The sequence below is a fragment of the Saccoglossus kowalevskii genome, chromosome 19 (assembly GCF_978046115.1).
Source record: "Saccoglossus kowalevskii chromosome 19, keSacKowa6.1, whole genome shotgun sequence".
Classification (NCBI taxonomy): Eukaryota; Metazoa; Hemichordata; class Enteropneusta; family Harrimaniidae; genus Saccoglossus; species Saccoglossus kowalevskii.
The window spans coordinates 14,344,254-14,356,914 of record NC_140659.1 but is presented as its reverse complement, the minus strand read 5'-3'; the positions used below and the strand labels follow the sequence as shown (position 1 = coordinate 14,356,914).

Here is a 12,661-nt window from a genome sequence, read left to right as displayed (position 1 = left end):
ACCAGTAAACTAAGAAAGACGTTTTATTCAGAATTGCCTTTGTTTGAATAGTAACATGAAAATAAATTTACAAATCACATTAAAATACAAAATGTAATTTCGGATTTTAAAGTTTTTGCTTTGAAATACATTTTTGTAAACATAATTTTGCAGCAGTGTGGCTAACCGTTTAAAAATACATTTTTGAATTTAGTTGTAACAGGTGACCAGTCTGTGATGCACGTACTTACTTTAACGCGCTCATTTGACGAATCACGCGAGATTTCGACAATTACTGTATCTTCGCAGGTTACTACTTCTATATGGACGCTACAACCCTTCCTACGTATGAAACTGCCACCTTCCGCACTCGAGTGTTTGATTCGACACGAGCGTCGTGTTTACACTTTTCCTACTACATGTATGGGAAGGATTGTGGATATCTGAGGGTATATCTGAAAGAGATGGTCAGTAATACAACAACAGTAGTCTGGAAACGCTGGTTCGACCAAGGAAAGCAATGGCTACCCGTTGATGTGAACATAAGGACCACAGAAAGTTACCAGGTGCGGACAAACACTGATTTTACTTTCTTATCCTTAATACTAACAGGCATATTTCTTTTCCTACATTAAGGCACGTATTTGGCGCAGAAAACAAATACTCAGTTTTAAGTGCATTGTATACGTCGTGTGGCACCCACGTCTGACGCGAAGCGGCACGTCGTATTTTCCTAATCACATAGTTTCACGGTCTCGATCATGTGGACATACTCCCCACAACACCGTACGTGGTCACGGTTCTACCGGAATGCCGCGTATTTGAACTCGGTTAAATTTCAGACTACTGAGGTAAAATAGATAGCTCTGATTGGATGCGTCGAACGCTCCCTGTTTACGCTAGGTTACCCAGGTGAAGAATACATTTTGTGTTAATATGTGTATTGTGGCCAATTATAACTCATTATAACACGTACTGAATGCTCAATAATGTATACCCATTTTGTGTGTCATTTACACTTAATATCAATCTGATTAAAATCTGATGTAGTGTACGGGCTTTAATTATTTTGGCTATAAACTTATTTTAATTTTATTTTTTATTACTTTTGTTATTAATGCCTTTTAATTTTATTATTTTACTTTGATTTTGATTTTGTGATTTTTTTTTTAATTCTGCCCTACCTACATCTGAGCCGATGCCTATGTAACGAGATTTCAACGAGACCCACTATCGACGATTTTAGTCAACGAATCACAGACCTCCTTCTATAGCGCACATGATAACGTCACCGGGCGGAGTCGGGTGGCAAACACTCAAATAAAATGGCGGATTATACCGACGTTAGCGACCGAGAATAACACGGCTTTACGGTAAGTTTATCATTGTCAAATGCAACGAAAGTCATTTTTATGTTAATATTGTGGCTCGAATGGTTCGACTTTAGATCGTTATTTTGCATAGTTATTCTGGGAGTGACGATTTAGTTTCCACCGTTTCGACCGAACACCAGTGTCTTTTTCCAGTCGCCTGCCCTGGAGACGGGTGTTGTTTTGTTGAAGATCGGGCCAACATCGTCTACGGTATTGAAGCCGTAGCTGTAAATATTCATCAAATTGTATCAACATTTTGTACATTATACAATAACTCTTTATTAAAGTAATTGAGCTGATTTGGACTGGAATAAAATATTTTTTATTTGGAACACATCGCAATTGATCAGGAAATATTTGTTTGCTCCAATTTTCTGCGTCGATGCCGTGGGCCGGTGACCGTTATACAATTTAAAATCAGTTTGCATTATTTACTATAGCTGTTTACAGTGTTCTAATCATTACAATTTACTTATTTTTTTGCTTCCATTCTAGATAATTATGCTCAGTGATGTAAAATTGAAGCGATGACTGAATGAACGAACCTTGGCTGGCGAAGATGTATCTGGAAGTGTACACATTTGTTGGAAGTGAAAAAAATATTCAATGTAATGACAAAAAATGTAAAATGCTGAGTAATTTCTTTTGCAAATAAAAATATACTAGCAATTTTCTATTAATGGTTTATTCAAGCTGGCAAAATATAATGTACAGAAAGATTGCCCGTAGAGTATCGCTACACTGAAAAGTAAGCAACCGACAGCCTGTATAAAAGGGGGGCTGTGATTGGCTGTTACTTACGCGAGATTTGAACGGGACTTACATAGGCGTCGGATCAGATGTAGGTAGGGCGGAATTAAAAAAAATCACAAAATCAAAATCAAAGTAAAATAATAAAATAAAAGGGCATTAATAACAAAAGTAATAAAAAATAAAATTAAAATAAGTTTATAGCCAAAATAATTAAAGCCCGTACACTACATCAGATTTTAATCAGATTGCACTTAATATGTAAATTCACATTATTCATTACCTTCTCACTATCTGTAGCTAATTTTTGAAGCCGATTCAAGTATTTCGTACAACATGGATGAAGGTGATATTGCTCTTGATGACATTGTTATACGGAACGAAATTTGTCCTTTCAGCGGCGATTGTAATTTCGAAAAAGGGGGTTTCTGTGGATGGTATAACGTTACAAATACCTGGTCTGTGAAAACAGTCAAAGACCTGAAACCTGGTCCTGACTGGGACACAACTTTGAAGACTGAAAACGGTACGTGTGTCACGGTGGCGAGTGGTCTGAGTGTGTTAAGGGTATACAAAACATAATACGGCTTGGTATTCCGTTCGATATGGAATTGTAGTTTTGATAATTAAAAACTAAAATTTAATATCGTGCACAGGGATATGATATGTCTAGCGGAATTGCTTTGCTTTGCGTTGAGTAATTGAATGTATAAAGTTCAAAAGTTATTTTTCCGCCAAAGTTCAGGTTTTTGTAGGTACACTATTGTATCAGAAGTTCGTTAACAGTAACCATATATAGATGTTATATATTATTTTATATGGTTTATTTATTATACAAATATAATACGGTACATTGATAACAGCCGTTGTAAAGGCGAGCTTATCGATGTTTTGCACCTTTGTTCAACTTTTTTTTACCTTTCACGAAAGGACCTTCAATTCCCTCCCCAAAAATACATATACCAAAATAATATCAGAAGTATACATACAAACTACAAAATAAAAAATGCGGAACGACTTGATATGAGAAGATTCAGGCCGGATTGATGATCATAAAAAGTTCCTATACAATTCTATAGTATTATCAACGGAATGTTTTCTCCCATAATGCACTGCACCTTGAATATATTAGCAGTAATATGCTCAGTGTTGCAAAATTCGGATCGAACTGCTGCCTTAAAGTATCAGCGGCAAGGGTCACGTGAACAGCAACGCCATATTATTACTAATCATTTAATCACAGGTGGAGTTCTCTTTCTGGATATCTTACGTCTTACAAGAGATAATAGTACTGCCCAGTTTGTTTTAAAAGACTTGCCTTTTACTGACGTCAACGGCATGTGTCTCCATTTTTGGTAAGCATAATTATGCGTATTACATTCACATTGAATATTAATTTCACCAGATAATACAAACAAAAATTACAATATCATAGAAAAAGGAAAATAAAAAAAAGAAGAAAAAGCGGCGATAACTCTTAAATTATAATTTGGTCACGTTATTCGAAATGAGTGTTTTCCGTCATGTGTTTTTAAAACAAGTGTTTTTTCCTGAATATATTTAATTTTCTTATACTCTTATAAATATTAAATATCCCAGGAATATTTAAAACGTTTTGTCTTGACATTTGTTTTGGTTTTGCACTTTTAGAGTCAGTCACCTGCACTGGAGACAGAACTAATCTGAGTAATAGAAGATCGTTTTGGGCATTTTCTTACATATATATATATATATATATATAAATATTTATATTTTTATTTCAAACATTTTTCTGATATTTATTTACTTTATTATGAGGTTTTACTTATTTGTTTATTGTTTTTTTGTTAAATGCGATAGTCAATGTTATAAAAAAAATCTAAAACAATTTTTTTAAATTACAATAAATCAGACAAATTAGCCAGTATGACATACAACCTTTGAACTTTGTTATATTGTTTACTATTCTAAATTACCTAGGTATTATACATCCGGGTCATTTGGTACACTGAACGTATACGTGGATTATGGCACGACATTTCCGGGAAAGCAGTTATACTTCACTGAATCCATGGCAACCGGACAGTGGATATATGCAAATGTGCCTGTTGTTAGCAATGTTATTCACACGGTAATGATATTAACTATGGTACATAAATGAACTTAGTCGTGGTTTGGTGTGATAAGGGGCAGTACCACCACTAAATACATAGGCATCCTTAAAACACAGTACGCGTGTGGAATAAATATATGTAGATTTCTAAAACTGTTGAATATTTAATGACTGATTGATTGACTAATTAATTGATTGATTGATTGATTGATTGATCGATCGATGACTTGATTGTTGACTTATAAACTTGTAACAAAAACAACCAAGTTAAAACAGCGACACGAAAAAAGGTATTTGTTTGAATATTCTGCAAAAAAATCTATAATATTTAAAACCTCATTTGCATGGTGTACACAATTAAAAATTATTGCCCGTCTTTGTACATGATATATTTTGTAATGACACCATGGTATACTGTAATTTGATAAAAGCATAAAATGTGAGAATTACATTGCATTATGTTACATTACATTACGATATATATATATATCAGGGGGAAATTCTTCTCCCCTGGGTTCTCCACACGTGTAAGGGGGGAATCTCGTCTGGGCTCTATATCTCGTCCCCTTGAGGTACGGGATCGGGAACATCACTTAAGTTTTACAGTCAAATAAGACACACACAACGAAATACGTTTCAACTCTCGTCTTTAGTCGGTCAGTCGAGCACTCTGTAAGACACGGCGCCCTGGGGAAAAGTCCCCAAGACTATCGCAAGGCTGACGCAAGACTCTGTCCCTAGACTGCCCAAGACTCGCCCCAAGACTGCGTCTCTCCTCGTGTACTCGCCAAGACCAACTAAAAACAAATTTATTCACTTTCAAAACCTTAACCAATTACAAAGCAGTAAAAAGACTCTAGGGCGTAACCTTCAATCATACAGCCAATCACACTAAGTTCTGAACGCGTCATATCTTTTGATTAATCGTTCACTATATTAGTAACTGCGAATACCAACTGTCAGAAATAGTAGTCCGAATAGCGACGGTTATATCGTAATTAGTTCCAAATCACTGAACCAAGTTCCGTCCAGAACCTCGATGATCCTAAACGATGACAGATATAACACAGCCATTCGCTAGTAATCAGCTAAATAAGTCAGTCAACAGATACACGCAAATAAATTCATCATATATACATTGTATTATACATTACGTTATATACATTGTATTATACATTACGTTATATACATTACATTACAAAACATCACATTGCATCAAATTACATCACGTAATTTGACGTTTGGTAAGAATTTTATACAATGCTAAATTGATCAGACTGTTATTCAAAGTGTCTGTTTCTGGTTGTAGGTTATTATTGAAGTAGTTTCTGATGAGAATTCGAACGGATTTGTTTGTATTGATGACATAAGGTTTACCACGGGCTGGTGTGATGTATTACCTAAGTCAGCAGAAGCACCCCCTCCCACGGATACACCCACTACACAACCGATGGCGGGTGAGTCATGAATATTCAACATTAGAACATACCATTGTCCAAATTTGGACATGGCATTTCATTGTAAGACATCTTCAGACGATAGAGTGCTGTTTTATATATCGTGTTGTTTTGTTCGGTGTTAAAGTAGTTGTGAAGTCAGTGATATAAGTTTAAAATATAAACGAACTAAAATAAATAACTTTATTATTATCGGCCACGCATGCGTAGTATCCTTCCGTATAGTCGTTAGTTATGTGCTTTATTACATACGCTAACAACAACTGAGAATAAAGAGTAAAACAACTTGAATTATGGGTATAAATAAACAAACAGACAAATATGTATTACGCGTGTTTCGGCGTGCGCATGTACCTGTCCAAGTACTACGACATTTTTGGGTTTTGGGTGTAAACAAGATATAGTGATTAATATATAATAAAAATATTATATATTATAATAAACATAATGAACTTCTCTATTAGTATCTATAATCGAAGATAGTTAAAAGGAGTGTGAACATTGAGCTTACGTATTTTTTTCTATCAATTCCCTTAAGTCACGTCCTCTAGAGAGTCGAAGCATTTCTGTGTCGATTTGAACGACATTCCAGCCACTCATCTACGTTATTTTGACGTCACAGAAATGCTTAATCGACAGAGGATGAGACATATTGACAAAGTGTATTGGTGCATATTTCACATGTTTTCAATTTGTATATAGATATTCAGTGTCATGAATGATAGGAATTAGTTTCAGCAACTACATGTCATGGATGTGATTGACTCCAGTTTGTGGTGTTCGTTTAGTAACTGTATGCGGTTGTCATCCCCTAATTTTTAGAACTTTATATGTATTCGCATTGTGTTCTTGATCCAGGTGTCAATGACTGTGACTTCGAATTAAACATCTGCCCGTGGTCTTACTCTTCTGACAGTGAATTTTATTGGTCACGAGTTCAAGCCAAGGATGTGGAGGGGCATGGACCTAGTGTTGATCATACGACTTCTAGTGGTAATTACCAAATCTATCTCAGATATGTTTCTTTGCTCATAGTAATACAGATTTGGTTCAACTTGTATTGTCTGCGCAAAATAAATAAATTATGCTATTTTGTTCAAAATTAACAAAGAATTTATGTTTCATCAAGGAATTTTGCCGGGAAATTGGCCGTCTTTTACATTGGGGATTACACACAATGTTCCATCTATGTCTTGCATTATTCCAATAATCTCCGCAATATGTGTTGTGACCTCTCGTGGTAAAGCGTTTGTGACATACATGGATGACACGAAGGTTGTTATCTTTTGATTTGTATTCGTCAATCACTGAAAGTTCTGTTTTTGAGAGATTTTACAGTTTTCTAGACAAACGACCAATGACAGATGTCGAATTGAACGACATTGATTTCACACAGATACGCCATTTTGACGTCACAAATTTCGGATATAAAAACCATAGAACTAACATGTATACTTGGTAATCTTTCGGTTACTGTACTGAGAATTAATAGTTGAAAAGGACTAAAGATTTGTAAATTTTTATCAAGTTTAATCGCTAACCGCTGTTTTCTCCCGTACTTGAAAGCAATTGCGGCTAGCATGCAAACATTTGATATTCGCTTAAAGCGGGGGAGTCGTAACCTGCGCATGCGCCAGATGACCATAGCGTGTCATTGTTTACTACCAACAATCGTCTACCCATGAGCCTTTGCGTTTTTAGCGTGAGTTGTTATCGTCGCTTGGGACTCAATCACCTGCGCGTGCGCAGGTGACGACCCCCCCCCCCCCGCTTTAAATCTTATCCCGTAATTTGTGTAGCCTGAACACGACTAAGTACTGTCAATATAGCAGTGTCTATAAGACGACGTTTAATGCGGGACAAACGTAGGTTAAAGCGCCACAGTTTGATAAGGATTCCGTGGCGACGTATACAGTGCATGCGCGCGCGTTGACCACGGCCATTTAAAGAGACATACACGTAGTAGACGATATGCGCGTTTGTATTTTTTTTGAACAATCAATGTATATACGTCACATGGTACCCATGCCGTTCATGGCGAGTCACATGTGATGCATTTCAAAAATAAAACTCATCCCTGTATTATGTAATTCGTAAGGTGAAGGATGGTATATGTACATAGAAACAGAGTCAACTCACCAAACTGTTGAGAAGGCCTTGTTTGAAAGCCCGGAACTTGAAGTTTCTGATTCTTGCTTGACGTTTTGGTATCACATGTACGGCACGCACGTAAATTCGTTGACTGTTTTCATCAAAGACGAAGACGACGAACCGCTATGGACCCGCCAAGGTGGCGACGTCGATGAGTGGCGGTTTGCCAGCGTTCCGCTGGATTCTGTTGACCCATTTAAGGTACTGTTTACACAGGGTAAAGTAATCTATGATCTTGTTTAATAATAATAAAAATGTCAGCAGCAAACATGGCAGTATTCGTTCAGTGAAATAATGTAAAACGAGAATGCGCATGCGCTCTATATCCACCTGTACGTACTGGTAATCTGAAGCGCACACACTGCCGTTTTATGTTGCATTGAAATGAATACTGCCATGTTTATCGTCAAAAAATATGTTTTCATTTTTACGATAATTCATATGTTTTAATCAAGATTTATTTTCAAACAGAATTATGTAATTATTCCACATAGCCTCTCTGATGATCACACTCAGTTTATGCAAAAATGCAATGTACTTTACTAAACGCGTTATTTTTTTTTTTTACCAAGGTTATATTTGAAGGAAAACGAGATAATTCGTCCCATGGTGATATAGCAGTAGATGATATCCGTATAATAACTGAACAATGCCCGGTACCACGTAAGTTCATCACATCACATCATTTTGGTATTATTTTTTGTTTGTACATCTTGGAATATAGACTCGAAAAAGGCCGCCGAGATCTCGTTGAGAACGGGGCAGCCACGAGACTTGTTTTAGTCCCAAAATAGCGTTCCATTCTCTACCGCCATCGTGTTATTGTTGGGGGGTGGGTGACTGACATATAAACGAAATTGTGACGTGATATTGTTTGGCAATGATTTCACCCACTTAGAAAAAAATAACCGACCCTATTGGACGTTTATTTATTATGGGCTATCCGATCATATAATATACAGGAAAAGCCATTTTTTTAATTATTTACCCACGTTTTTTCAGCTTACCATTCTATAGGATGTGATTTTGAGCAGCATCACTGGTGTGACTGGACACAGGATAAGATTGACGATTTTGACTTCAAGAGAGCTAGCGGACCAACCCTTTCATGTGATACCGGACCGTCCGTCGACCACACCACAGGCACGGAATTCGGTAATCGTACACCACAAAATTTGATTGGATCGCGGACATCAACAGCGCCACCAATTTCGCGCATGCGCCGACAACCCGGGTGTTTTTGTTCAGATTATTATTATTTATAAGTTAGATTTTTCTGAAATTTACCGTAAATGTTTCATGCCTTTAAACAAATTTGTTTACTTTTTCTTTTTTTCGAGGTCATTACATTTACATCGATTCGGGAGAGCAAAATGGAGGTGATCGTGCTGCTCTGTGGTCAGGATATTATAATTGGGACAGCTCGTCTTTGAAGAAATGTTGGATATTTTATTACAATTATCACATGGCCGTGACCGCGACGATCGCATTGTATAAAGAGGTGAATTTCTGAAAATCAGTGACCAAGAATTTTCCTTTCAGTTCTTAACTCTATCAGGAGTATTGCGTCATTTTGAATCTAAATACCAACCCGTTAAATTTCACTCTCGTTTGGTGTGTTTTTTTGCTCGTTCGCACGTCCAATATTTGTTGCTTGTTTTCTTAACTTGGTCACCGTAATGCAAATTTACAACAATTGTCTGGTCACGTGTTATACAAAGATTCGCACGAAAAATCTCCCTGATACTGTTAAACAACGTCGTTCAAGTTGTCTGTGGTTGGCTGTCATGTGATGAGCTATATACGTACGTTAAGTTGTGAATGTTCCAATATGGTACTGTAAATTTGGGAGTTCTTCAAACAAAATTCTGTAACGTGTAACGCAAATTTTCTGGATAATACAACAGAAGATTTGTAATCATGTTTATGTGTTCACAGTTCAAATATATGGGCACCTCGTATAAAATGTTACAAAGCGAATTTGACGTCACGTTACTGTTCTTTTTGCCGCATGGCAACCTTTCGCTTACGACAATTTCCGTTATTTAACTACGAGTACCCAAATACGCCAATCAGAATGCAACTAAACGTAATTGTGTTTATTTTTTTACAGTTCAAATATATGGGCACCTCCTACACAATATTACAAAGTGCATTTGAAGTGCCCTTTTCGGCGCATGACGACGTTTGGCTCAGTGGACTGTACCCGTTATCTTTCTACGAAAGTAGTTTAAGTTGGACTATAGGGACGACCATGAGGGCGCTGTTCATAATCGGATGCGATGACATCATACGAACAGCGCCCTCATGGTCGTACCTATAGTCCATCTTTAGCATAAATAATGACGTCACAATGGGAATTCGTGCATAAATTAGCATAAATGAGGACCAATGCCGTAAAGGGATCATTTGAATGAAGATGACGTCACAATGGGATATTGTGAATACATTTGCATACATAAAATAGATGTGAATACGAGGTCGTGTCGAGGTCATCGTGACATTTGCATAAATTACTATCAATTTTTTTAATTATTTTTTTTTTTTTTTTTTTTTTTTTAATTATTTTTAATTTTTTTTTTTAATTGGACAGGCGTGGACGAAAGATTTTAGCATAAATGAGGACCAATGCCGTAAGGGAAATTGTGCATACATTTGCATACATAAAATAGATGTGAATACGAGGTCGTGTCGAGGTCATCGTGAATACATTTGCATAAATTACCATCAATTTTTTTTAATTATTTTTAATTATTTTTTTAATTGGACAGGCGTGGACGAAAGATTTTCAGAATATATCGTAGAGGGCGCTCACACATACACACACACACACACACACACACACACACACACGTTAATAAATACACGTCATTTTGAAAACTAATGGAGTTTATTGCACAAAAGAAGTAAACAAGAATGAAATATTGACATGGAGTATATATTTATGACATGGTTGAGTATTTTTTTAACGTCACAAAAAAACATACGATGTGAGTAAGGAAAATAGTTGCGTAGTGTATAAATGTTTAGCGTGATTAAATATTTCTTTGTTAACACCTCGAAAAATACGTAGATACATGTAAATGTGCGGCGTGGTTAAATTTATTTTTAATGCCACAAAAAATACGAGTACATAAACGATTCGATTAAAACACAGAAACGAGAAAAGCCAATAATAGTAAACATTGATCAATAAAAAATAATTCATTCTATATATACATATGTTGTTTATTTTTACATTTCTTACTTCCTTTCAATGAGTCAAGCAGTCTGTACACTTTTTTTTTTATTCCATCACTATAATCAGAATCGCTCATCTGTCGTACAAGAAAGAGAGAGAGAGAGGATAATATTAAAAACCGATAGTTATATAAAGAAAGTATAAGTTATGTGTTGAAAATTTAATAGTATGAATTATCCCGTAAAACTGCGGTCATCAATCCGCTAAAATGCAAAGTATGCAAAATCGGTTGATCGACGTACAGTTTGTTTTTCAAAAAAATGGCGGACTACGCTACTATGAGTTAAAATGTATAATTACCTGATCGTTTCACAGAATAACTTTTGACATACATAATCATCACACGGAATGAGTTTACGGTGTAACGTAGCGATTTTCGTTTTTCCCTCGACGAAGAAAATATGTCCTCGCTTCTTGCCAAAGATTCAAAGGCGGTAGACCAAGTTTGACCTTCCGTGAAAAGTTCATCTCATGGACACTACGAGTCATACAGGACGTATTGGCAACACATGGCTTGAAAGTATTTGATGATTGTAGATCCACGTACGTGAAATCTTATAAATTCCATGACATGACTACCGTACGAGTCATAATAGTCTTCGTGGTAAGGGTATTTCAGACAGAAAGTGGCCCAACGCGTTCCACTCGCGAATATCAACGGTGTTTGATATAAGCGATGTGTATCATTCCGAAGCACACTTGTGAATGCTCTTGCCAAAGATTCAAAGGCGGTAGACCAAGTTTGACCTTCCGTGAAAAGTTCATCTCATGGACACTACGAGTCATACAGGACGTATTGGCAACACATGGCTTGAAAGTATTTGATGATTGTAGATCCACGTACGTGAAATCTTATAAATTCCATGACATGACTACCGTACGAGTCATAATAGTCTTCGTGGTAAGGGTATTTCAGACAGAAAGTGGCCCAACGCGTTCCACTCGCGAATATCAACGGTGTTTGATATAAGCGATGTGTATCATTCCGAAGCACACTTGTGAATGCCAGTCTGAACTCAATCACAAGATTAAATGTAAGGCGTGTCTAGTCCTAAGTGTTCCCAACGTGAAATAGACCTCCCACGTAGATGATAAACAACAGATGTTGGTATATTTATGTTATCTAAAACATGAACACTCACAAACAGCCTGAGGGATATCGAGTTTCAAGTTGAAAGCGTGAATTTCGACCTGCGTGTATGGGATACTGATAACATGACTCGACATTCTGTTGACCCCGGCACTATCAGTCAATTCACTGACTTAAACCACAGTCACTCTACTAGGACGGTTAGGAAGCGCCGCGTCATTCTATTGTACCCACCCTTGTCTCCATAAACATTGAAACAAGAGAGGTGTTAACGAGTTAAGAAGTCATTAGCATTAAACAGGCGACGGAAAACACGCGATAAATCATGAGACAGTGCGAGAGTTGCGTCATTTTCCCCCACAAAGCATTGCAATACATGGCACTTTGACCTTTCAACGAAGAGCAGTCTCAAATGCGGAAATGAACATGCTTTGTATATACACGTTTTTCGCGAGAAAATCTTGCTGTCTTGTATGGCATTCTGAAATTATAAATAGTTAATAGAATACTATATTAGTGAATTTCCCC

General features: G+C 36.6%; 1 protein-coding gene and 2 long non-coding RNA genes across 3 annotated transcripts; 2 read left to right on the top strand and 1 right to left on the bottom strand.

Annotated features, from left to right (window-relative positions):
- The first annotated feature begins 1,106 nt into the window (after positions 1–1,106).
- On the top strand, positions 1,107–1,981 carry LOC146730308 (uncharacterized). The gene is made up of 2 exons (XR_014927413.1): positions 1,107–1,352; positions 1,848–1,981. It is a non-coding gene; the product is annotated as an uncharacterized LOC146730308 (long non-coding RNA).
- Positions 1,982–2,438: 457 nt separating this feature from the next.
- Positions 2,439–9,315, top strand: LOC146730307 (MAM and LDL-receptor class A domain-containing protein 1-like). Its single transcript, XM_085493711.1, has 9 exons — positions 2,439–2,628; positions 3,346–3,457; positions 4,062–4,212; positions 5,504–5,651; positions 6,510–6,644; positions 7,750–8,003; positions 8,375–8,465; positions 8,805–8,957; positions 9,143–9,315. The coding sequence occupies exons 1-9, from the start codon at positions 2,439–2,441 to the stop codon at positions 9,313–9,315; spliced, it is 1,407 nt and encodes a 468-aa protein (XP_085349837.1).
- A 1,694-nt stretch (positions 9,316–11,009) lies between these two features.
- LOC146730306 (uncharacterized) lies at positions 11,010–12,031 on the bottom strand. The gene is made up of 2 exons (XR_014927422.1): positions 11,344–12,031; positions 11,010–11,119 (listed from the first exon to the last, which is right to left on the bottom strand). It is a non-coding gene; the product is annotated as an uncharacterized LOC146730306 (long non-coding RNA).
- Between the last annotated feature and the right edge of the window lie 630 nt (positions 12,032–12,661).

Excerpts from the sequence above, each read along its gene's own strand:
- LOC146730307 (XM_085493711.1), top strand. The coding sequence starts at position 2,439 with ATGGATGAAGGTGATATTGCTCTTGATGACATTGTTATACGGAACGAA. Across the intron at positions 6,645-7,749 it reads TGATCATACGACTTCTAGTG|GTGAAGGATGGTATATGTAC; the intron begins GTAATTACCAAA and ends GTAATTCGTAAG. Across the intron at positions 8,004-8,374 it reads ATTCTGTTGACCCATTTAAG|GTTATATTTGAAGGAAAACG; the intron begins GTACTGTTTACA and ends TTTTTTACCAAG.